This window comes from Taudactylus pleione, unplaced genomic scaffold, assembly GCF_031769625.1.
Source record: "Taudactylus pleione unplaced genomic scaffold, aTauple2 ptg000177l, whole genome shotgun sequence".
NCBI lineage: Eukaryota > Metazoa > Chordata > Amphibia > Anura > Myobatrachidae > Taudactylus > Taudactylus pleione.
In genome coordinates this window covers 2,034,709-2,060,353 of record NW_028284579.1, presented here as the reverse complement: position 1 = coordinate 2,060,353, position 25,645 = coordinate 2,034,709, and the positions used below count along the sequence as shown (strand labels likewise).

At 41.7% G+C, this 25,645-nt stretch overlaps 1 protein-coding gene across 2 annotated transcripts in view; it reads left to right on the top strand.

Annotated features, from left to right (window-relative positions):
• The window catches only part of TRPM3 (transient receptor potential cation channel subfamily M member 3), a 212,994-nt gene extending 195,738 nt beyond the window's left edge, over window positions 1–17,256 (top strand). For both annotated transcript variants that reach the window (XM_088475711.1, XM_088475710.1), the window contains 2 exons: window positions 5,923–6,055; window positions 13,604–17,256. In XM_088475711.1, coding sequence (XP_088331837.1) covers window positions 5,923–6,055; window positions 13,604–15,020 — 1,550 coding nt within the window. In that variant the 3' untranslated portion in view covers window positions 15,021–17,256. The remainder of the gene's footprint in view (window positions 1–5,922; window positions 6,056–13,603) is intronic.
• Window positions 17,257–25,645: the final 8,389 nt, after the last annotated feature.

Here is a 25,645-nt window from a genome sequence, read left to right as displayed (position 1 = left end):
CAATTCCATTCTTGCAATTACGGTAATGCAGCAGGAGACATCACGCCCCCTGCATGCATTACTTATCTGAGCTGAGTTGTACAATGTAGCATCGGATAATATGCGAGAACATATAAGAGAAAGAAGCCAGGACATCTCCGTCAGCAGACGGAGATCCTGGCCTCTTCTCTACCCCCCAATGGCAGCAACACGCCTCCGTTTCGGGAAAATGGAGTTTCATAAGCCACAGACTAGCACACCATTTATTGGAAAGAGCACTACAACTCCCATGAAACACTGTGCATATGCAGCAGTGTGCTGTGCCTATGAAATGGTATAGCCATTAATAGATAATGGTAATGCGGGCATCCCTCCAATGCTATCCTGCTGCTCTGCTCCCAGGAGCTGGCCAGAGCAGATGGCAGCTACCGGTTTGTGTTCCACAGCGGAACACAAATTCAGGAAGCACGGCAGCCGGGCTGGCAACTTATAAATCAGGCAGGGTGAGCTGACCAGGCAGAGGGGAGAATGGAACCAGCCCAGCAGGAACTTTCCAACTTTCCAGGTGGTCCAATCCACCCCTGAGAATACCACAGGAGAAAGAAGTGCGGTGTAGCCACGCATGCGCAGTAGCACATGTCGAAGGTCAGACCCCTGGAGAGAGCAGCACTAGTTCCTAGTGCCCGCCAGAACAGAGGCTGCGCAGAGCACGCCTCTGTAATAAATATACAGCACATACTTATCTACTCTCCTGGAAGATGCGGGAGGCTCCCGAATTTTCAGGTAGCCCCCTGCAACCCCAGAAGAGTGTCTGGATCTCTCAAATCCCACCCTCTTCCTAGTGAAGTGGGCAAGATGGGGAGATAATTGCCGTGAATCGTGGCTCCATATGGAGGGGACAATGCTAAATTATGCATAATGACATAGGAGCCTGGCTCCGCCCCCTGAAGTGTCCAACTGCTTTAATTTTATTACAGTGCAGCATGATAGCACTCAGGGCAGAGGCGCTTTAAGAGAGGAGGGGGCCTGTGTGCATGCTCCGATCGGGCCCCATCCTCTCCAGTGGCACAGTAGACTCTGGCATGCGCAGGTCTCTGGGAACATGGCAACCACGCTGCATTCCCGGGACATCTCTACTGCGCATGCGCTAATCACCAGGGAAATGGCTGATTTCTGCAGCAGGGTGCAGGGTGTGCAGTGTGTGGGCCCCCCTGGACCCAAGGGCCCGTGTGCACCACACACCTTGCACCCATTATAAATACGCCCCTGACTCAGGGCCAGCTCTACCATTAGGCAGCTATAGGCAGCTGCCTAGGCCACAGGCATCTGGGGGGCACCACTGAATCTGCCTACTGTATCTCAGAATTAAGGAACATTGGGCCTGATTCAGACCCGCTCGCTAAGATGCATACTCTCGCTGCTGTCGATTGCATGCATTGCGCGCACGCATCGCATTGCGCATGTGCATACCTTAGCGAAGGTTCACAATGCATCAGCTCGCTGCACATAGACAGCCCAGCATAGTGAGTGACAGGGGAAGCCGTTTGTAGGTGGTAACAGGGGCTGGCCATTAAAAAACGGGGGAGTGGAGGTGCAAACGCAGGTGCGCCTGAGCATCTCAATGGCGTTTTAGAGGTGTGCATAATTATAAGACCACATCATAGTACACGTCACCTGGCTTGTTTTTACACTGAAATGCTCGCAGTGCTTGCGGTAGGGTATGGTCAACCTCAAGTGCTGCGATAGCATCCGATGTACCGATGGTTGCATACACTTCCTGGACATGACGTGCACAAGTGGGCGTCTTAAAACAGGCTGGAGGGTGTCTGCATACACTATGTGAGCGCTGTCTAAGAAATACAGAGCTTGCTATTGCATTGCTGTGCGGGAGCACTGCCTATGCAATTTGCATACACATCGTGCGAGCGATCGCATCTAGCGAGCAGCTCTGAATCAGGCCCATAATGTAGGTGGCGGCTGTGGAACTTATAGTTATGACCACACTTTCCCCTCAGGTGCTGAGAAGTGGGTATTGGTGGTGGTTTGGGGGCAGTAGGCTGAAGTTTTACCTAAGCAATGAACAAGTGGAAATGGTAGTTCTGCTTTAAGTGAAGAAAAACAAATGTAGAATTCATATTATGCAGTAAACTGATAAAAATAGTATTACTTTCAGTTCATATTTAAATAGAAGGCAGCTTTTCATGGTTTTAATTTGTGTTTGCAGCACATAGAACATTGTGTACTAGTCAATGCTCCATAGCACAGAAATATTATTTTTGCAAAAAGGTTAAGAAGCCTAAAAAATAATAGGTTAGAACAGAAGATAGAGTAGCTTTAATCATTTTGTCATCACACATCAGTAAATTGAATAATACTCAGAGACAAAGAATCCCTTTTCAGTTAAGGGACTACAGTTGTGCCGACGCTGAATGCCAGGTGTCACACATGGCACAGTGAGAATAAAATCTCTAAGTTAATTGCCATTCTGACCTTGTCTTCACTGTCTGCGCTTTTCTTCTGTGCTGTCTGGAATACAGTCTGACCATGCTTTAGAGGGATAGTTTTGATGTTTTACAAGGACAATATACACAATAGACTTGTACATAAGGAACAGAACAGGTAGGGCTTCTCTGTGTCTTCTCCTTTCCAAGACAATACATGAACTGGAAATCTTAAATGCAGAATACCTATTTCCTCAGACTTAGGATATTGATGCATGTCACTTAGCAGAGTTAGCGAAAGTACTGTAGGGCCATATAACTGTTTTACTGCAATTGGCAACATTAGAAGCATAGTTTGTATTTTATGGGTAAAGTAAATTCCCTATCACAGAAATGGATGTTAAGTTTTCACATTTCAAAAGATGGGAGATTTAAGCATAGGCAAGGAATGCGCTGGGGGAAATATCCATGGCACTACCAACCTTTATTCATGGAATTATCATTAACGTAATAATGTAGCTGCCGAGTTTCTAGAAGATCTTGGATTAGGAGGTCCCAGAGTAAAATATGGAGGGGATCTTGTGCCGTAAATGTCATCATAACTGCCCATCTCCGCTAGGTTTCACTGCATTGTGCAGTGCGGCAGGGCCTTTAGCATGGCCCCACCCACTTCACTGTGAAGTGCACAAAATGTGGGAGGCTTGTCTAGTATGATTAATGGTGAGGATGCAGATTTTAATAAAGTTATATTTATTTAGATAAATATAAATTTTACAGTAGTTAAGTTGATTGATAGAGAATGGTCCTATTTCCCCCCCCCCCCCACCATGGGACACTGCGGCCCGCAGGTGGGACAGTCCCAGAAAAACGGGACTGTCCCGCTGGATGCGGGACAGTTGGGAGGTGTGCAAGAGACCTATGCTCGGAACTAATTATCTTTAAGTAAACTTATTTCTTACCACTTATCCTCTGCCTCAGAACACATTGTGCTAGGAGTGAACTGGATCACCCAAGTGTCTATATATCAGGGATGTAATTAGGGGTGTGCAACTGATGCCGCCACACAGAGTGCAGGACTCTGTTGGTGGCACCATCACTGCCCCATAGCCCTTGCTTCTGGCTAGCTGGGTGCCTAGAATGGCACCCTGCTGCCAGGATCGCTACTGTAGTGCCACCGGAGCGTATATTAGAGGCTCTAGACAGCCACCCTGCACTCGGTCAGAGCGTCCTCAGGTCACTACCCCAATGCTGCCGGCCCCACACCATATGTGCGATGTAATTACGTCATGTGCGCAAATCTTAGCCCTGTTGTGTTATCTTGCACCATGAATTCTGCTTGTACTCCTAAAAACTTAGGCTGGGAGGTATTAAAGTGCGGCTTTGTATGCTTTATGCAAACTGTATTTTATTAAACTGCAATGTGTTTAAGATTGCATAGAGCATTGCAGCTTTAAAAGATGGAAACTTATGTGGATTATAGTAAACTGCATGCTGATTATATGAAACCGCTGGCTTGTAAACTGAACCAGATGCAAGGACAATCAAGTGGTTGTCACATTGCCTATGCAGGTGATTTGGCCTTGTAATTTGGAGAATCAGATAGTGTGGTTCATGTCCAAGACCAGTACAGTTAGTGCATGAAAACACACATACCATACCCCTTTTTAATACGTCTAATTTCATCTTACACGTGTCTCATACCTCCTAACCATACCAATTTCGGTGGGACAGTCCAGGTTTTCTGGCATTATCCCACTGTCCCGTTTTGTGGGGGGGTTGGTAGGTATTCCACTAACCCATACAGATGGGACAGGTGTCTCCACAGCATGTGTCATAAAAATATTAAGTTTTTCTGGTAATAATGACCACCGGGGGTCAGACCATTCCCACTATGAGGCAACTAAGCCCCACCCTGATTTACAATGTTGGGAGCTATGATATCCTAAAATATGTGTCCAAATTAATTTTTCCTGTTATTTACATGTCACGTTTTTCAACAAACTCTAAATCAGGCACATTTTTCATGCTCTTATCAAAATAAGGTCTAAATTAAAGGTGTATCTATGTCTTATGGTTTTCCATGAAATTGGCTGATTAATACATTATACTATATATTTGGATATCAGTTTGCAACACCGGCATTGTAAGATCGTTTATTCATTTCTCATTACAGTCAGGGCTGGCTCCAGGGCTCTGTGCCGTGCGCGACCAAAATTGCCTAATTACAATAGGTCACGCCTCCTTACGTGACGTTATCTGAGGGGCGTGCCCGCATGGCATAACGTCAGGCTGAGGGGAGCCTCAGTAGCTGGGCTTCCCCCAGCCCTCTCACGGCACTGAATGGATGCTGCATGCATGCATGCAGCATCCATTCAGACTCCGGGGTCCCGGCACCGCCGCACAGCTGCGGTGGTGGGGGTCCCCAACCCCCCGATTTGATAACCCGCGGGCCACTTCGATCCACTGTCCCACTGAAATTGGGATGCTGGTGAAGGGTGCGCCCTCTATGGGTGGCACCCCTGTTCGACCACTCAGGTCGAACACCCCCAGAGCCAGCCCTGATTACAGTATAAGTCCGCCTTTACATTTTGACAAGTGTGAGGCATAGCCAAAGCTGAGCTCAGGCTAATGGGAATACACTGGGATATGCATTGTTAGTTTGTATGTCATTCAGTAACTAATGAGAGAGTTTAATGATTAAAGGCCCCCACACATGGCGCAATATAGCCAGGGCCGGCTCCAGGGGTCGGAGCACCCTGTGCCGTCTCTTTACAGAGCGCTTCATCATCGCGCGTGGAAATTGGGGGCACGCCTCCAAATAATGTCAGGCTGGGGGGAGCCTCACTAGCTGGGCTTCCTCCAGCCCTTCTCCTGTCACCGAATGAATGCCGCGCGCATGCACGCAGCATCCATTCATGCTCCAGCACCACCGCTCAGCTGTGGCGGTGGGGGTCCCCAACCTCCCGATTTGACCACCCGTGAGCCACAGTACTGTCCCGCTAAAATCGGGATGTTGGGGAAGGATGCGCACTCTATGGGTGGCGCCCCTGTTCGACTGCACTGGTCGAGCACTGCTATAGCCGGCCCTGGATATAGCGGCCGATCCGACAGTTTTGAACGATATCGCCACTATATCGTTATGTGTGTGGGCATGATATCGTCCACTGCGCGCTCCCGTGGAGTTGTCCGTCACTCCTCCAAATCTTTCTGCTTGTTCAATTGATCTGGAGGATCAACAAACTATCCTATGCAGCGCTATGCCGGTAAGGGAAGGGGGTGCCGACATATAGGGCGGTCGGCCACCGGATCGCTCCGTGTGTAGTTTAATAGCAAATTATTTATATATAAAATAGTGTACACATTTACTTAAATTATTGCTATTTTTCTGCATTTAAAAATGTGTAATAAGTTTAGCTTAAAAAATGGGCATGTTAGCTAAATAACATTTTTATTAAAATGTTTATAAATACCAACAATAGACTTTGTGTTTTTCCCTGAATAGAATTATTTATAACAGAGGATGAACTTAAGAAAGTGCACGATTTTGAAGAACAGTGCATAGAAGAATATTTCAGAGAAAAAGATGATCGGTTTAATTCTTCCAATGATGAAAGAATTCGAGTCACTGCAGAAAGGTGAAAATGATTTGTTGTGTTATCATTACTTGAGAAGTATTTGTCACTATAAACTGGCATTTTCTGCTCTAACAGTAAATAATATTAGAAATATAGGGTGGTATTGAATTGTATGGCACCCCTACGTGCCCGACAGGAGCTATTCAATTGTTTCTCCTGTCGGGTGTGATCAGCTGCCGTGGCACCATTTCAGCTTGCAGCCCCAGGGAGGTTTGAGCTGAAATGGGCGAAAAGTGACCTGTTTGTGTGCTGAAATTGCACTTTTCTCGATCGCGCCCAGCACTTTGGTCGCGGGTTGCTGTGTTACGCAGCTAAACCCGACCACTATGGGCGTGATCAGCACAAAAATCTGCAACAATTGAATAGCGCCCCACGATCTCTCGTCCCTTTAGATGGGAGATTGGGCGCGCTATAACAATTGAATACCGTTCATAGAGTGTTATGCTTGCCATTTGTATCCAAAATGTTTTTAGATGTATTATTTCTTTCTCTTGTAATTTTTTATCAAGTCTAAATGTATATTACTATAGGTCATGATTGGCCTCTTATTTTTGAGCTATGCCATATGGAAAAAAAAAACCTCATTAATAGGGACCAGTGACCACAATAGAATTATTTTTACCACTTATATTTAATTGATTGAGATTCTCAGATGCCCTAACTGTATACAGAGTAACCAAGCGGCAACCAGTGGTGTTCCATGTACTCTTTGTCACGGCCAGGGTTTCTCGGCATGGTGGTCACCGGGTATTACCTGTGAGGTCATTGTGGCGTGGGGTCTCTGGCAGCGGTGCTGGTGTTTGGGGAGAGGCATTGGCTGCGCGTGGTTCTGTGCGGGCACATTGTCACTAGGCCTGGTGAGGTCTGGCGGTGCTTCCGTTCCAATTGGCATGGGCACTGCCATCTTGCCTGCGGCCATGTGATTTAAGCTGTCCAATCCTGTTGAGTCATGTGTTCTTTCCAGCCAGTCACAGCGCGGCACTGAGTATTTAGGAAGGTCCAGAGCCTTCCTTCCTTTGCCAGTGCAACGTGTTTCTCAGCTGCAGCTGAGGGAGAGTACCTGTGCCTTACCTGCCTCCTTGGAAGCGCTACTAGCCTGAACCTTGCCTGCTCCAACCTGCTGGACTTACCCTGCATCCTCCATATACCTTCTTACCTGCCTGAGTACCTGAGCCTGCTGTTTCCCTGCACCTTGCTTCATTTCACTCCCAGCTGGACTTCACTACCACTGCCTGCATCAGTTACAACTCATCAAACCTGCATTCAGTTACAGCTCATCATACCTGCATTCAGTTATAGCTCATCATACCTGCATTCAGTTACAGTTCATCATACCTGCATTCTGTTACAGCTCACCATACCTGTATACAGTACCTGCCAGCTGGACTTCATTACCTCTGCCTGCATTCTGCTACAGCTTCTGCATTCTGTTACAGCTCACCATACCTGTATACTGGTTTGTTCCTGCCTATTGCTATGTCATTGGCAACAATGCTGAATTGGGTGTAGACTTAAAGGACTTGAATGTCAATTTACCTTTCAGGTAACATTTTTGAAAACCTGGAAAATGAACAACAATGGGAATTGATTGTGATGAGAGACTGTCAAGGATAGAAAATATGGAAATTTAATGGCAGATAATGACAAACGTGTTCCTCTACTCTGCTCATTTTACTTATTTTTGTTTCAGAACAGGCCTGTGCTTATTAAATGAATGTTTAAATTACAGTGTAGATTATTGTTTTCACTATATTTGCTGGGAGTCTATTGATCATTTAGTAAGATAGTATTTTCTAACATTACCCCTGAACTTTTACTCCCTTATCAAATTTGTTCTAGAGCTCAACTTATTTAGGAACCCATGCTCCAACTTTGTATGTTACATTTTAAATGTTTTAATCATGTTACTACTTTTCTTCTTTTCTCTATACATTACATTATTCTACTGCTAATCTCTCACAATATGTAGCTAATGCTGTGTACACACTGACCGATATATTGGCCGATCAATTCATCGCCCAATATATCTGCTGGCCACAGGCCAGTGTGTACCAGCGATATGTCTGTGAACCGCGTCAAGCACAGACATATCGCATTGGCTGTGCTGCACAGCCGATGAAAAGACCCGCCTCCCTGCCAGTGGGACCCGCAGCTGCTGGATAGATGATGGCCCAGTGTGTATGAACGACCATCATCTAAAGATATTTCTGCAGATCACTTGATCTGCAGATATATCTTTCAGGTGGGTACCCACCTTAAGAAATCTTTTAGTCATATTTGTTACAGGTGTGGTACAAAAGATTGACAATGTAAAGGTTGACAGTCAATGGGTCAACACCAAATGATTGACATGCAATAGGCCGACAGGTACAAAAGGTTGACTGTGCAGGGAATAAACAGGGACAAAAGGTTTAATTGGTTGACACATTTTTATTTTGTTTAACCCTAAATCTAACCAACCCCCTAGTGCCTAATCCTAACCCACCCCCGGGCCCCTGGTGCCTAACCCTAACCATCCCCCAGATGCCTAACCCCTAACCTTACCCCTAGTACCTAACCCTAACTGTCCCCACCAGCAGCTTAGCCCTAACCCTCACTTTAAACATGTTAAGCATTTTTTTGTCTACCATCAACTATCTGAACCTATAAACCGTTTAACCTTGTCGATCTTTTGTCAGTCGACCTTTTGTACCTGTCGACCTATTGTATATTGATCTTTACATTGTCAAACTTACATTGTTGACGTTTATATCGTCGATACCTTTGTTGCTTGGTTAAAATGTTTACTGGTTTCATAATTGTATGAAACAAGCACTCCTGAGTTATTCTCATTTCTAGTTTTGTCTCTGACTGTATTATGCATACAGGCAAAATCTGCATTTACTGTAGGTCCAAGTACATAATGAATGCAGCTGCAGTCTAATTGCAACTTAAATACTTTTACAGTAAAGAATCCATTGCTGATGGTGAAACCGGGATCGGTATGATTTACTGCGGCCGCATAACCCAAATCTTTTCACTCCCCTAACCCTCCCTTAGGGGTGCCTGACCCTAACCCCCCCCTAGTGCCTAACCCTAATCCCCCCTCTAAGTGCCTAAACCTAACCCCCCCTTTCCCCGCTGCCTAAACCTAAGTCTCCCGGGTTGGGTGTCTAACCCTAACCTCCCCACCAGGGGTGACTAACCCTAACCCCCTCCTCCCCTAGCCTAACCTTAAATCTCCCCCGGGAGCCCCTAAATTAACACTCCCCACCCCGCGGCTGTCCGCACCCAGCACCTGGCTTACCTTCGATCGGGATGCTGGGTGTTGGGCTCACGGCGTAGGTAAAATGATAGGCGTTGGGATCTTGATGCCTGTCATTAGTGCCTTGCTGGGATTAGACAGTCAAGAAGCTGACGGACGGGATTCCGTCCGTTGGCTTCCCGGCTACGTACAAAACTGTAGAATCCGACTCTCACTGGGTTATTGCCGGGACCCACTGCCAGTCCGTGTATCCCTGGACCATGTTTAGAGGTACCCATTTCTCTGCACTTGCTGTGAGTATTGCTGACTGATTGTGACACAAGCGATGCCGATTGTATGTGCGGAAGTTGGCGCAGAGAGCCAGATGCCTCTAAACAATGTCCCAGCATACTCAGACTGGCAGAGGATCCTGGCAATATCCCAGTGAGCAAGTCCAATTCTGTAAACAAAGTGGGAGCCACATATAGAAACCGTTGTAATACCTACACCGTTCACCTGATTTGGATGTAATTACCCTCAAATTAAATCTGAAAGTCTGCAGTTATAGCACATCTTGTTTGTTTCATTTCAAAGCCAATGTGGTGGTGAATAGAGGCCAAAATATGAAAATTCTGTCAATGTCCCAATATTTATGCACCTGACTGTATATATATATATATATATATATATACTTATATATATATGTATACACATATATCTCACTGCATTTAGACCGACAAACAGTCTTTCGGTGCAGGCTCACTCAGGCTGCTGTGCTGCATTGTCAGTCAGTGTCAGTCACAGTGACTCATGGGTGGGACTGCTATCCAGGGAGAGTGTCTGAAGAGGGAGACTGCTGGGTGGTTCTGTACTGTCACTGTGCCCGGCGGGTGGTGTTTGCTTTTTACTCCTTGCTCTATAGCAGAGCAGTGCTTCTCTTCGGCTTACCGGGTCGCAGCAGCAGGGGGGAGGGGGCAGCGCCAGGCACAGCGTCATGCGTAATGACATCACGCATTGCGACATAATTCTCATACTGCTCAATGCTGGACCACACCAACTGGCGGGCGAAGCCGGAAACCGAGGAGTGTATTTTCCCTACATGTGCTGGACAGGCAGCAGCACCATTTATTTTATGAATAACTATTAGGTGCCACAGACCCATTTTGTACCCCTGAACATCTGGCCCCTCTGAACCTCGGGGCCAGGGATGGGTGTACCCTTTGTACCCCCCTGTCGCCGGGCCTGATGTGCAGTCAGGTGAGGCTTGTTAGCAGAGCCTATATTTCACAGTTTTTACTATAAAAATTCTAAGAAAAATGTAAAGGAAATATTATAAATATCATCTTTGTATTATGCTAATACATTTTATATTCAAACTGTGTATTAAAAGTTTATGGCAGGTGAGGCACTGCCTCCCCTGTCTACCTTTTCCGCACATCCATCACTGCTGCACCTTTGTATAATGCCTACATGAACCCTCTGGTTTATATATGTATCTGTAAATCTGGCTCTGAGACTAGCCAGTGCCTCCTCTGTCATTTACCTCACCGCACGTCACTGCGTTTTACCTCCTCTGTTACACAGTTTCAGTTCTAGAAGCCCCGTCTAGTTAACTCTTCCGGCACCTATAAAAGTAAAATAGATATCATCTCTTTACCACTATTGTCCCAATTTGTATCTGGATAATTAAAATCACCAATGATGATAACAATATTTTAAGCTGCCCTTTCAATTTGTAATAATAATCATTTATGCCAAATGTGCCTGATTAAGACTCCATGGGGCCCTAGGAATTATACTGGTTTGATTTTTTTTTGCCCCATCATTTGTAAAAAAATAAAAATAAATAAATGACAGTAATCTGGTCCCCTCAGTACCTACTGGGCACTAGGTGGGACCCTAGATTCTTAATGGACAATCCGAAGCTAGGTGGCTTATAGGAAATCAAAATCAGTGCTCTGTTGGTCTCATTCTCACTAAATTAATCTTCCCATAAGGACACTACATTGTCACCATTTTTACAACTATCCTCCCGCTGATCGTCTTTTAAAGAGGGTATTACATATATATACACTCCCCTTTTCTCTTTCATCTAGCCACGTTTCAGTTACAACCACAATTTTTTTATAGGTTACCTATAGTGTATGTTATTTGAAAGTAGACTAGCATTTGTTACCATACATTTGATAGTGTTACTGCCTCTTTTTACTTAATGAAAATTCAATGTGAGGCACTGTACTTGTTAAAAAAAAAATAGTATTGGCATGGCGGAAAATTCATTAAGACGTGTGAAATAATTTAACATTTAATAATAAATGATCACACAATAGAAAACATACAAATGTGTACTTAAAAGATATGTTTAGTTTATCCACGTAAAAGGTAACAATTTCTGTACTAGCACCTGATAATTCTGGTGTTTTATACTTGTTTGTCTTTTTACTTAATACCCACCTCTTTAGTTCTTCCAACAGCGCACCCGTTCCTCCCTATTTTCCATTAATTAGCCTGTTTCTTGTCTTACACTAGTTTAACTATAATATTCAACCCACCCCCAGTTCCTATTTTAACATTTTCCCCACCTCAGTTAATATTGGCACAGTTCTAAAAACCAACCTCTCTTCTTACACTATCTTGTTAACCACTCACTAGTTACTGTTTTGTTTCAGGTGTAGCATTTCATTTTGTAGTTTTTCAGAAAGTACTACTGTGGAGGTCCTTGCTTTACATCCATCCTTCTATATCAGGGGTCTTCAACCCTGGCCCTCCAGCTGCTGTGGAACTACACATCCCAGCATGCACTGCCACCTTTTTGATATAACAGCAAGCTAAAACTATGGCAGTGCATGCTGGGATGTGTAGTTCCACGGCAGCTGGAGGGCCAAGGTTGAAGAACCCTGTTCTATATCTTCTTTTGTCATTGGTACCAAAATACAGTGACCTAGCCCGTCCTTGTCGTTCCCAACACTCCAATCTGATAAACTTGCACGCCCAGTAAATGTTTCACAAATATTAATTTATTTGTGAATCTATTTATGCTTAAAATTTTAGTTAGGGTTGATATATCCCCCTGCAGTTAGAATAAGTTTGTTTTTAAAATAACTGTATTTTAACAACAGTGCAACAAAGGTAGGGTATTACATGTGCAAACAAATACAATATAGTATACTGAAGACAAAAGGAATTTATTTAATAATTGTGACAATTTATTTAAATTCTTCAAGTGTGGGCCAGTTTTCTCTCTACTACAATGTAACACTAAATGAAGGTTCTCCGTAGGATTCTAAGAACAATAGATAGATGGCACTAATCCAACATAGCAGATAGACAATGAACACTAAAAATTTATTAATATTTATTAATAGACACATATAATATATAAATGATCCCTAAATAGGATCAACCCTAAGACCATATAACAAACATATAATAGACATAAAATAATTAATTAATTAATTAGTTAAACAAAAATAACAAAAAATCCGTATTAAATAAAAATAAATATAAACATAAAACAACCGGCAGATAATGACCTCCAATACCTTATGGTGCAGGGTGTCAAAGTTCCTTTGCAGATCAGATAATGAACTGTGCACAGTGTAGACTCCCCATCCAATAGTAGAAAGAATGTTCACAGTAATAATGACACTGTGTAACAAAAACGGCCTCTAACTGATGTTTAAGGCAACATTTATATCAAGGCGCAATAACAGTGCACTGAACTTCAAATTGCTGATGGTCGAGCAATGCTTGATCTGTAATAGATGTAATAGATGTATATATGGGGGGGATCAACAGTACTCACTATCCTACAATGGACAGGCTACTCCGATGATTAAATGTAAAGAGCAGTCTCCGTGACTACTACCTTGATGTTAAGCGACGTGACATGTGGGTCTCAGTCTCCCTGCACCGCTCCGGCGGTCAGCGTTGTGCGGCATCCGCAATCGTGGCGGCTGTCCTGAGCGGTGAACGAAGCAGGGACTGAACCCTCCTGGGTACTAATCCCGTGATGTAGATCACCTGTGCCGCTCACATGTACCTCGTCAAGCCGCTGTAAATCAGCCAATATGTGAACCGCTGGAGGAAAGGCAGGCAGAAATTTCACACTGCAGCGTGCAGTACATGATGGAGTCACACTACCGGATGGCACACCCGTGTCCTCAACGCGTTTCTCCGCACCTGGCGGCTTTCTCAAGAGGCGGATTCTCCGTAGGATTCTTATTAGTGAAAAGGATTTTAAAAAGTAAATGCCTGGACTGCTATTAATGTTATGTTTTATTACACTTACTTTAATTGTGATATATTTTTACTTTCTATTTCAGAGTGGAAAATATGTCCATGCGCCTTGAGGAAGTCAATGAACGGGAACATTTCATGAAGGCATCCCTACAAACGGTGGATATAAGACTAGCTCAACTTGAGGAGATGCTGGGAAGAATGGCTACAGCAATGGAAAGACTCACTGGAGTTGATAAGGTAGAGACAAACAAAGCAAGATCTAGAACATCCTCAGATTGTACTGATGCAGCCTATATTGTAAGACAGAGCAGTTTTAACAGTCAAGAAGGAAACACATACAAATTGCATGAGATCATAGACCCTGTTGGAGAAGAACCATTGTCTCCTACATCTCCCACGATTATGCCTCGAATGAGAAGTCAGTCATTTTATGCAACAAATGTAAAGGATAAAAATGGACTGGATAAAATTGAAGGTTTTTTTAAGGAAAGAACATTAACTCTACATAGAGCTATTAGCTCCCACTCCATATCTAAGGATACCAAACCACCTCCTTCCCCACTGAACTCTTTGTCAGTAGCACCAGACTCCAGGAGGCCTTCTTCTTGCATAGATATATATGTTTCAGCTATGGATGAGGCACAGTTTGGTTTTGACTGTGGAGAGAGCTCAATGAATGTAGCCTGCAGTGATCAAGTGGCTGATACAGCTTCAGCAGGCCGAGGCTGTAGTTCATCCACCCATTGTGGGAGAAGTTGCAGCAGAAATCCTAGTTATGAGGAAGGCACAACAGACACACTTCCAGAAAACACAAACATGCCATGTGGCCAAAATCCCTGGGATGTGGACCATCCCATGTACCACACGTTAGAACGTTCCAAAAGTAGTCGTTTCCTTGCCACAACACCTTTTGTTTTAGAGGAAACACCTATAGTAAAGTCACAGAGTTTCATGTTTTCACCCTCCAGAAGTTATTACAGCAATCTCTGTGTACCTGTAAAGACTGCAGAATACACAAGTATCACAGACTGTATAGATACAAGGTGTGTAAACAATACTCCACAGGCTAATGCAGAAAGATCAACATCTCCAGGATGCATTCGAGAGAAAGTAGAAGATCTTAGCTGTTGCCACCCAGAGAGAGAAGCTGAGCTTAGTCATCTGAGCTCAGACAATGAAGATCCTGTTGCAGAGGGAAAAAACAAATGTTCAACTTCCTATGAAAGCTCAACATCAAGAACGCTCTTCAATAACTTATCGTTCCCAAAAATTGAAAGAGCAAATAGTTATTCTGCAGAGGAGCCCAATGTGATGTACGCACACACAAAGAAGAGCTATTCAATAAGTGATAAACTTGATAGGCAGCGTACCACTGCAAGCCTTAGAAATCCGTTCCAAAGGAGTAAGTCTTCTAGGCCTGAGAGTCGAGGGGACACCTTGTCTATGAGAAGACTTTCCAAAACCACAGCCTTTCGTAGTTTTGAAAGTAAACATAGTTAGATCTAATACCATTCTATTTTACTTATATATAGAAAACAGTAACAGTTGACCACCCACAGCATTTTTTATCACAGCACAATGACATTACAATATGGAACATAAACCAACACTGACACTGCCAAGCAATCACTTTCTTTAACTTTTGAGCAAATGCTGATTTTATGTAGTTTATCATTCATACTACTACTACATGGTTGAGTCAAGATAATGTGAGTCATATGCATTTTAAGTCCTACAAATATCTATAAAGCCTCTTTTTATTACATTGCCTAAGTTGAAATTTTGAGTTTTTCAAATGAGATCACCCTTGTTTCATGGGGAGACCTTTAGTAATTTGCACGGTACAGAAGGACTTTTCTATCGGAGCACAAACTGTATAAAGTGTACTTGATATATCCTGTGTTTACTCTCTGTTAAGAAGCCTCTCTTGTCCTGTTCAGTGTATTCCAAAACAGGAGCTCTCAGGTCTGAATCCTGCTCTGCCAACCACACTTCTGTTGATCATGAGGGAAGGACAAACATGACAACATTATTGCAGCATGATTACTGGCCTGTCTGTTCTGTATTAGCTTCCAGTGCCATCATTCATCTTTTTTTTTCTTTTTAAAGCAAAAAGGAAAAAAAATATATATATAAAAGGGAAGACATGCCTTTGTGTAGCTAATAAAAGAAAGACATTCGATAGGAAAAAATATCCAAATAAACGTTGTGTATATCAGGGGCATTCTATCACAGGCAAGCAAGCTCAGGATGAATGTAATTTCATGAAGTAAAGTCATATATTTATTTATTTTTTACCATATGTTGTCAATGCAGTTGCCTCAGTAAACGCATGCTTCAAAAGCAATGGTGATAATACGATGATATACTGTTGTGAGACATGTATGCTTATCTTCACTGTTTTGTTTCAGTGATTTTTGTTTGTTATTGTTCTACGATCATTGCCAGATTATTTAATTGTTAAGGTGCCGGCACATTGCATTAAAAAAAAAAGGAAAAAAAAAACCCACAGCAACAAAAGAAAAGAAAAAAATAGTTGTGGTTATTTTTTTTATTTCAAATATGTACATTTTTTAATTTACTGTATTACACTGTAGATGATGTTGGCCAATGTACATATTTTTATTATTATAATAACCGATCCAGTTTGAAATCTAAGGGCAGACAAATAATTAGCTGTAGACCCCTGCATAAAACTTAAAATATATTGATATTTGCTGTACAGACTAAGGATAATGCAATCGGTTAAAAATACAGATATGAACATGATGGGCTAAATTTACTATGCGTCTTCGGCTGTTCAGCATATGAATTTAAAGGAGAAATTATGTTCAATACAAAACTAGGCATGTTTTGTTTTGAATATAATTGCCCATTTAAATCCACCACCCAAGTCCGCCGAAGGTACGATGGATATGAAAAGCGCTGCAATGTCTCCTTTAGGGCATTGATTATCCTGTCAATGCTTGTCACTCAGAAAAAAGTTAATGACAAATATGTCGATAACACTGCATTTTCTAAGAGAGTCAAACATTTGACTTTTGACTAAGAAAATAATGTGTGCCCTTTCCCTGGACAACACACACGTATGTCATACTCCGATCCCTAAACATCACATATCAAAGTTTGAGACTTTCCCAACCAGCAACTAAACATGGATGTCCCTAGCATCCATATACATCAATAAAAGCTGTCATTCTTTAATGCATGTACACTTCATCTAATGAATGGAATAATAGTGACATTTATTTTCATGTAGTATATTAAAGGAGAGAGAGCCTGCAATTTTTCATCAAACATTATACAACACATTAAGGGTCAGATGTATTAAGCCTATTATCGTGCCCATTTTGAAAAATGTAAGTTTACAGACGGTTGTCTTGCTAATTTATTTTTCCCGATATGTATTAAACTGCATTACAGATCTTCCACCAAAATTTTCACACAATGTAAACATTGCAATTTAAAAAAAAAAAAGTTATAGTTTACAAATGTATCAAGCATAAAAAATTATCTTTATTTTCAAATTTTGATTGCTTTAATTTTCACCATCCTGAGTGGTAAGTTAGATAGAATATCATGAAAATTAATTGGCTGTGTTGCTACCCCTCTCTCAACACAGGCAGCATATGGTACCAGAAGACTGAATAGATTTTCTCCACTTGTCAAAACATCTGATACGTACAGCCATGGGCAAAAGTTTTGACAATGATACAAGTATTGGTTTTCACAAAATTTGCTGCTTCAGTGTTTTTAGAGCTTTTTGTAAACAGTCAATATTTGGAGTATTGACCATTCTTTTTCAAGACCTCTGGAATTCGCCCTGGCATGCTGTCAATCAAATTCTGGGCCACATACATTACTGACTAATTGCAGCCCATTCTTGCGTAATCAATGCTTGGAGTTTGTCAGAATTTGTGGATTTTTGTTTGTCCACTTGAGGATTGATCAAAAGTTCTCAATGGGATTAAGGTCTGTGGAGTTTCCAGGCCATGGACTCAAAATTTTGATGTTTTGTTCCCCGAGCCACTTAGTTATCACTTTTGCCTTATGGCAAGGTGCTCCATCATGCTGGAAAAGTCATTGTTCATCACCAAACTGTTCTTGGATGGTTGGGAGAAGTTGCTATTGGAGGATGTTTTGGTACCATTCTTTATTCATGGCTGTGTTCTTAGGCAAAATTGTGAATGATCCCACTCCCTTGGCTGAGAAGCAACCCCACACATGAATGGTCTCAGGATGCTTTACTGTTTTACTTCAGTATACCATAGAAGCATCTGCCAAAAAGGTCTAAAAACACTGAAGCAGCAAAACTTTGTGAAAGTCAATACTTGTGTCATTCTCAAAACTTTTGGCCATGGCTGTACAGTATGCATCTACTCTAATTTTAGCTAAAGTTAACACTATCCTCACTAATTACTTTTCTGATGACGTGATATCTGTAGTTTGTTATTTGCCATATCCAGATGCATCAATAAAATATTTTCCCCAAATAATCATATAAAATGTAATTTTGACCCATAAATCAGGTCATTTTTATACAGTTGGTTTATTATTGTCCCCACTTTATGCTATAAAATAATTCTGTACCATGTCCATAATTTATTTTTCAAAATAATATCTTAGTAAGTTTAAAAAATTCTTGTTTCACCGCTTACAATGACACCCAACCTATGGGTTCAGCCGCCCTGCTGCTTATTTGAATATTATGACTGCTGATGCAGCAATGTTTATAAACAATGTCCATGTTCTGCAATGTTCTGTATGTTATACCACTTTCGTTCCTGGTTTTGTTCACACTGTTTCTGTTTTTGTACTTTGTAAGGCACTGTGGACCTCTTGTGGCACCATATGATTAAAGGATCATTATAATTAAAGTTTAATCACCTTTGCTATAGATGGTTTTCGTGATCTTATGCTGGTGCCATTTCTTGACTTTACTACTTATGGCAGGAACATACACTTTTTGAATTTGATTTCAGATTGATACATTTACTGTAGGTGAAAAGCCCCTTATTATTGTCACAATAAAATTAGATAAGTTTTGCATGAAAAAAGTGAGTAATAATAATACATCTGCCCCTAAAACTTGATTGGGCCCTTGCCATTTTGCCTTCTTTTTCCAATGCCTCTACTGTCAGGAGTGTATATTTTGACAGATCCTCCACCCCCACAGAGGACTCCAGAATGTCAATGATGGTTATCTGTGGGGATATCCAGTCTTGTTATGGAGTTTTTAATGCAGAGCAGTTTAAGGCACTACTTAAAAAACAAAGAGTTAATTCTGCATTCTATGTCTCTCCTACATAACATAATTTTTTAGTTCTACAAATTCATACATTGATTCAATTGTATAGGGTAAAATAATAGGGATGTAGTCACCATCCCTACAGTCAGGATGCCGGTGTTCAGAATACCGGCACCGAAATCCTGACAGCAGTCGGAATCCTGGCACCAGAATCCTGATGGTAAGTATTATAGTTAGGTGGAGGGTTAGGTTTAGGGTTATGGTTAGGCTGTGGGGGGGAGGGTTAGGGTAAGGCTGCGGTAGAGGTGGGTTAGGCTACTTACCTTCAGGCATCGGGATTCTGACTGTCGGGATGCCGTTGTCGGTATTCAAACAGCTGGCATCCCGACCGCCGAGATCCCATACCCAACCTAAAATATAAGACTAGAATAACTCTTAAAAATGATACAGCCATTTGTTGTTTTTTGTTTTTTTTAACAAGCAATTGTTACTGTTTGTTAAATGTATTGCTATTATTTATCTTCCCAGGCACTATGTATTATCCTAGGTTCCCTTAAATAAATATATTAATGTTTCCCTATGAAAGACTATATAACAAATTAATAGAGCAAGTGACTCTACACAGAATGCCAATAATTGAAGAAAGTTTTACTGTACTGTAAAAAATGAATATTTGTGACATATATTGGTATATAGGGATGGTCAGAAACAAATATTATAATACTGTTTCAATTAGACATTTAAGATTTGCCAGTGAAATGATGATAATGATAAACTTAGATATTTATATTGCATTACAATATTACACGTCTCATACTGGGTTATTGTTAACATTATCACCCATTTAAGAGTATGTTCTAGATAAGTGTAGTTTATGTTCTAAATAAGAAAAGTAGATTTGCTGTTCCTAAACCATTTCATAAAATTGGCTACTACTTACACCCAATCAGTTTGAATTATTTAACATTACATATGGCTTATATAAAAGCTGACTACTTTTGTTAGCATAGTGAGCTCTGTATAGCAATGTTACCTGTGCACCATTAATCAGAAATGTCTCCTGTTGACTTTGGTTCCTCTCACTGTTTAATAACAAAGATTTGTTTTGTAACTTAGTGGCCACTGCAAACAATTGCCAAGAAGATTTTACCTAAATTTAACCAACCTATCTCTACAAAGACATTACAACAGATACTTATTTTCACTTAGACTATGCTATGTGTTACCTAAAGTGCATAATAGGGCACATGCCAGCAGAAGCACAATTTGTGTATATTGCATGTAAATATATGTGCATTTTATCTGTGCAATGTGCCATTAACAAATTCATATTTTTGTAAGAACCCAATTCATTTTTATAAGTTTATTTTTCTTAATAAATGTTGTAATATTTAGCTAGCAAACACTATGAAGAACCCATCCAATGGGTAGCATACATATATGACAAAGAGGAAGGACCACAGTGGGGAAATATCAGTATAAAATTGCAACAAAACTGCTAAGTTTCATAACAAGACACAATATCAAGGTTATAAATGGAGGACATTTTCCAGATCAGGGAGAACACAAAAGGTTGTTTAAAAAAAAGCTTTTAAAAAGTGTAAAGTCAGAGAAAATAGCATCCCTCTTTTTAGTTTGCAATAGTGACATTTTGACCAGAGATGACAATAAGTCACTTCCCATCCCACTGTTTACATATACATTTTGTTAGACATCTAATACTATTACACAATTAATATTTAATGCAAAGAAAGAAGGAAAACTGTCTTGGTTTATTTACCAGTACTGCTTGGAGTACATTAATATATATTTTTTTACAATTAATTTTACAATTTAACTAGGTACAGACCACCTTTTTACCATTTTAATCTGTTCCTCCATGTGTACCCAGTTTTAAAGTGGGCAGAATTGGAACAACCAATCAGGTCATCAGAATAACCACAACAGCACAGATTATTTCAGGTTTTGTGTGAGATGACCATGTGGGAAGCAGTGACCTGCCCACTCTTTGGTTTCTCTAAGTGAAGATAGAGCTTACTGGGAAGTATCATGACGTGTCATGAGGTGTGAAATTGATATGGAGGTAAGGAAGAAGACACAGAGTCAGACTTATGCGGGCCATACATTTACAGGCCCAATTCTCCGTTCTGCCGATCCGCCAATTAAAAACACTGATCCGCGGACAGCAATGATCAGCAATCCATCATGGTCAGGATTGGTTAATTGAGAATTTCCAACATGTTGAATTTCCCTGATTCCCCGGCGTTCGGCAGAACTGGGGCAACATATTGCGATGTATGGGCCCCATTAGAAAATGTGAAGCCCCTGTCATATTGGTGTGAGAAAATTCTGCTGGCAAACATACCTCTATATGAAACAAAGTTCATCCATCCAACATGTTTTATGGTTAGACTACACATAAGAAAAGGAGATTTAATAATTAATAAAGACACAAGTGTAGCTCTGTGTCATAGTAATTCATGAAAGTCGTGGGAAATCACATTTCATATTCCCTGTGTTCAAGTATTGCTATTACAGTATGTAGTTGCACAGCAGTGGAAGTGCAATTTTTATTTTCAATATTTGATTAGAAGTCTTTCTTCTCTAAAGAATGCCACTAAATCCAGGCCATTGGAGACACTATTCACTGTAGTGATCATGTATTCTCACAGAGCAAGAGGTCATGGTTCGGGCACACTGTTATGCTCAAGCAAAACAGTTTGGTATAACATTATATCTGTAGGTACTGTAATTTTCAAAGCTGCCGTAGATGGAATAAAGTTCAATAACATGTAATGATGAAAAGATTGGAAAGCCTCTTCATTTATAATAGAAATATGACAGAGAGCAAACATTCTTGAGAGAACATAGGCGCTGATGCGGAATAGGAAGTGAATTGGGCGCACATTGCGCCTGATTCAGAGTGTAAGCTAATGCTGCCGCTGCTGCATCGTTGTACGCAGCTGTTATGCCAAAATATGCAAATGTCACAGCTGCTGGGAGATGTAGTGAGACGCTCAGCTGCAGCTTTGCAAATCCAAGCATCTGCCTAAAATGTTGCAGCATCTACGTACAAAGACGCAGCAGATTATCGCAGTCCTGAGTAAACCTATGGCCTCCCAGAAAGGCTGTGGGAACTGAGATGCCAGAGCCATATTTCTTACAAACACGATCGCAGTCACAGAGTGTGACACAGCCCCTAAACGGTTGTGACATGCCTGCGTTATTTGCCGCCACTCCACGATACCTCCCCCAAATGCTGCCTGACTGTCATTCACACTACGAGTAAATTGTCACTGCGAAAGACTATGGCACAGGCTCTCAAATTCGGTCCTCAGGACCCCAAACAGTGCATGTTTTCCAGGTCTCCTCACAGAATCACAAATGAAATAATTAACTCCACCTGTGAATCTTTTAAAATGTGTCAGTGAGTAATGAATACACATGTTCACCTGCTGGGTGACCTGGAAAACATGACCTGTTTGGTGCACCGAGGACCGAGTTTGAGAACCACTGGACTATGGTAATGTACATGGGTGTAACTACCAAATGTGCTACAGGAGCAGCTACTATGGGGCCCAGAGCTGAGGGGGCCCATCTTCCTTATCAAAGTTACATGTGCTATATACATTTTTCACAATTGAGTGGTACATAGGTGCTCTTACAAAGTTTTTTGCTATGGGGCCTTCAAATACCTAGTTATGCCCTTGGTAATGTACCTTGATCGGAGCTGGTGCTAGGGTGTTTGGTACCCCCGCCTGCAAACTATAAATTTGCGCCCTCCTACGAATATGTTCTCTTAACAAGTTTCTTTACAATGTTTCAGATTTACCCCTTATTCATGTTGCACCACACAGTAGAGCCCCTTAAACACATTAAAACACTCAATAAAGCCCCTTATACACATTATGCCAACAGTAAAAACCCTTATTCACCTTATACACCACACAGTAGTACCCCTTATACACCACACAGTATAACCCCTTATTCACTTTATAGCACACAGTAGTACCCCTTATACACATTATGCCACACAGTAGCTGAAAGTCTGTTACTATACAGTGGACTGGGCCTAATGCCCAGACACTCACCAGGGGCTCAGGCAATTGTTATCACTCATTACTAACCTTAAATGGTGCTCCAGCCAGTCAGCTCCTGTCATTTTTCAAACACATAACAGTTAGAAGCTGATCGGTTGGAGCACCATTTAAGATGTGTAACAAGTGATAAAAATAATATCAGTTGTTGATATGTCTGGACCTAAGTTATTCACATGTGGCCTAGTAAAGAGAGATAACAAATATGATTGCACAAGTGAATTAAGCCAATTGATTTGGCTAGTACTTTTCGTGGGATCTCGTGATGCTTGCGAGATCCCGCGCATGCCCAGTGGAGCCGTCCGGGAGTGAGACACAGAGCATCAGCCCTAGGCTGTGGGCTCTAGCGAGGCGGATGAGATGTTCTAACATTCATTTTTCTTACATGTTCTTACATGGATTTTATGGCTCATGCGCTGGATGTTACCGTATTTCCCCAATAATAAGACCTACCCCGAAAATAAGCCCTACCCTTAATTTTGTAACCCGGTCCCAATTAAGCCCTACCTCGAAAATAAGACCTACCTGAATCTCATTTTGAGCTGGGAACGCTGCAGAGACCAGCGTTCCCAGTCATGACGTCACCCGCGCACTGAGGATCCTGTGCGGCCGCGCCTGCTGGATCATGTTAGATCCAGTCAGCGCGCAAGTGAGAGCGACATCCCGGACGGCGGCGAGTCAGGTAAGTGCACTGCAATAAGGGACACTGCTACAGGCGGGCCTGCAAGGGGGGGCCTGCATATGGTCATTTCTACAAGGGGGCCTGCAAGGGGGGGGCCTGCATAAGGGGCACTTCTACAAGGGGGCCTGCAAGGTGGTGGCCTGCATAAGGGGCACTTCTACAAGGGGGCCTGCAAGGGGGGGCTGCATAAGGGGCACTTCTACAAGGGGGTCTGCATAAGGGGCACTGCTGTCAATGTTAATTAATATAAGACCTACCCCGAAAATAAGCCCTATGGTGTTTTTTTGAACAAAAAAAAAAATAAGACAGTGTCTTATTATCGGGGAAACACGGTATATTAGTAAATCGCTTACATTTCTAGTCAATACCAGCTGAATTTTTGGGTGGTAATTCAGCTTGCAATAATACAAGAAAGGATTAAAAAGAGATAGCTCTTTATGCCTAAAAGGTACGTAGAATTACATTTTCTACAAATGTCCTATAAAACATAGTTTTTCGTGATGGGCTACCTGCTTTTATTATAGAGAGCTGCTATACTGCATCCAGGTAAAGTAATATTAGAAAATGACCTGATAACGTTAGTGGACCACTACACCAGTGGTAGGGAAAAGCTGCACTTATTTATTCATATTCTAAAACCAATTGAATACCAACCTCTTGCACTGATATGATGGGTGATTGTGATCACAGTACACATAAAAGCTGTAAGACTTTTAGCACCAAAAAGTAACTCAATATCATAATAAATGTACTGCTGCCAGTACTAGTGGAGATATAGTTTTACGATTGTTCTTATGATATATTGAAAGCCTCAGGATATGTGTTAGTAGATCAAAAAGTGGAAGGAGACTTGAAAAAATATATTTAAAATATTTATTTTCATAATAATCTTGGGTGAATATGTGAATATATGCAGGTTGATGAAAATGTCAAAAAATACTTTTACAACTTTTTAAAACATTTCTTGTCAAGTGCCATATGTAACACAGAGCCTTACCAGAAGTGCAGTTGTCGCCGGCCATTACATGCAAAGGGTTTGAATTAGTGTGTGTTATTTGTTCCCTAGTACTGAGTGCCTGTTAAGATATATGTGCACTGGATGAGATGACAACACATTAAGCCTGTGATAAAACCAAGATCTTTGCTTTATGAATTCATACACTAAGCTGTTGACCAATACCCCTAAGGGTCAACAATCCATTTGCATTTGAATAAAGGAAGATCAAACCAGTTATTCCACAAGTCAAATTCATCTACATTTGATGTGGTTCATCACTTCTTGCATTCAGGGCAGTCAATGGGAGGAACTTGTGCTGAGCAAAAAATAATGAAGTTAGTCCGAAAGACTATTATGTCACTTGTCACATAGATGCAGTTCTCCCAACTACAAGTACACTATGTAAACTGTAAACAAAATTGATTGGACACCCCCATGCAAGCAAAATGCATAGTATACATACCATTGCACACGAGTTCCAAATGGCCACTAATGTGGCGATTTCGGCAAGAACACTTCGTAGGGAGCCCCATCTACTTGCAGTTCTACGATAACAACAAATATTTTTATCAGGACTAAAATGCCACCTGTCATGTTTCCAGGGCGACGCAGGACTGGAATACAGAAAATTCGGTAACCCGGATGGACTGGCCAGCTCAGAGTCCAGTTCTTAACCCCATTGAGAACCTGTGGGATGAATTGGAGCGACGGGTGCATTCTAGGCCAACTCGACCTTCTTCAGTGTCACAGTTAGTCACTGTACATATGGTGGAATGGCAAAACATACCGCCTGCTGTTGTCCAGGGACTCATGGACAGTTTGCCAAGAAGGGTGTCTGCAGTAATCACTGCACGTGGTGGACCTACAAAGTACTGATGTCAATACAATCTCGTTAATCTATTTGCTGTCAGTGTCCAAACAATTTTGTCTACATAGTGTACAAATGCATGTAGATATGGTAGCAAGAATGGGTTCAGACACCCCCTATGTACATGCTAGCAAACCATAGTTTAAAAAAGCTAGTAAACACAGGCTAGTGGATATGCTTGCCTAATGAAGGCTTCAATCTTACATTTGAATCACTTAATACAGAAACTGATG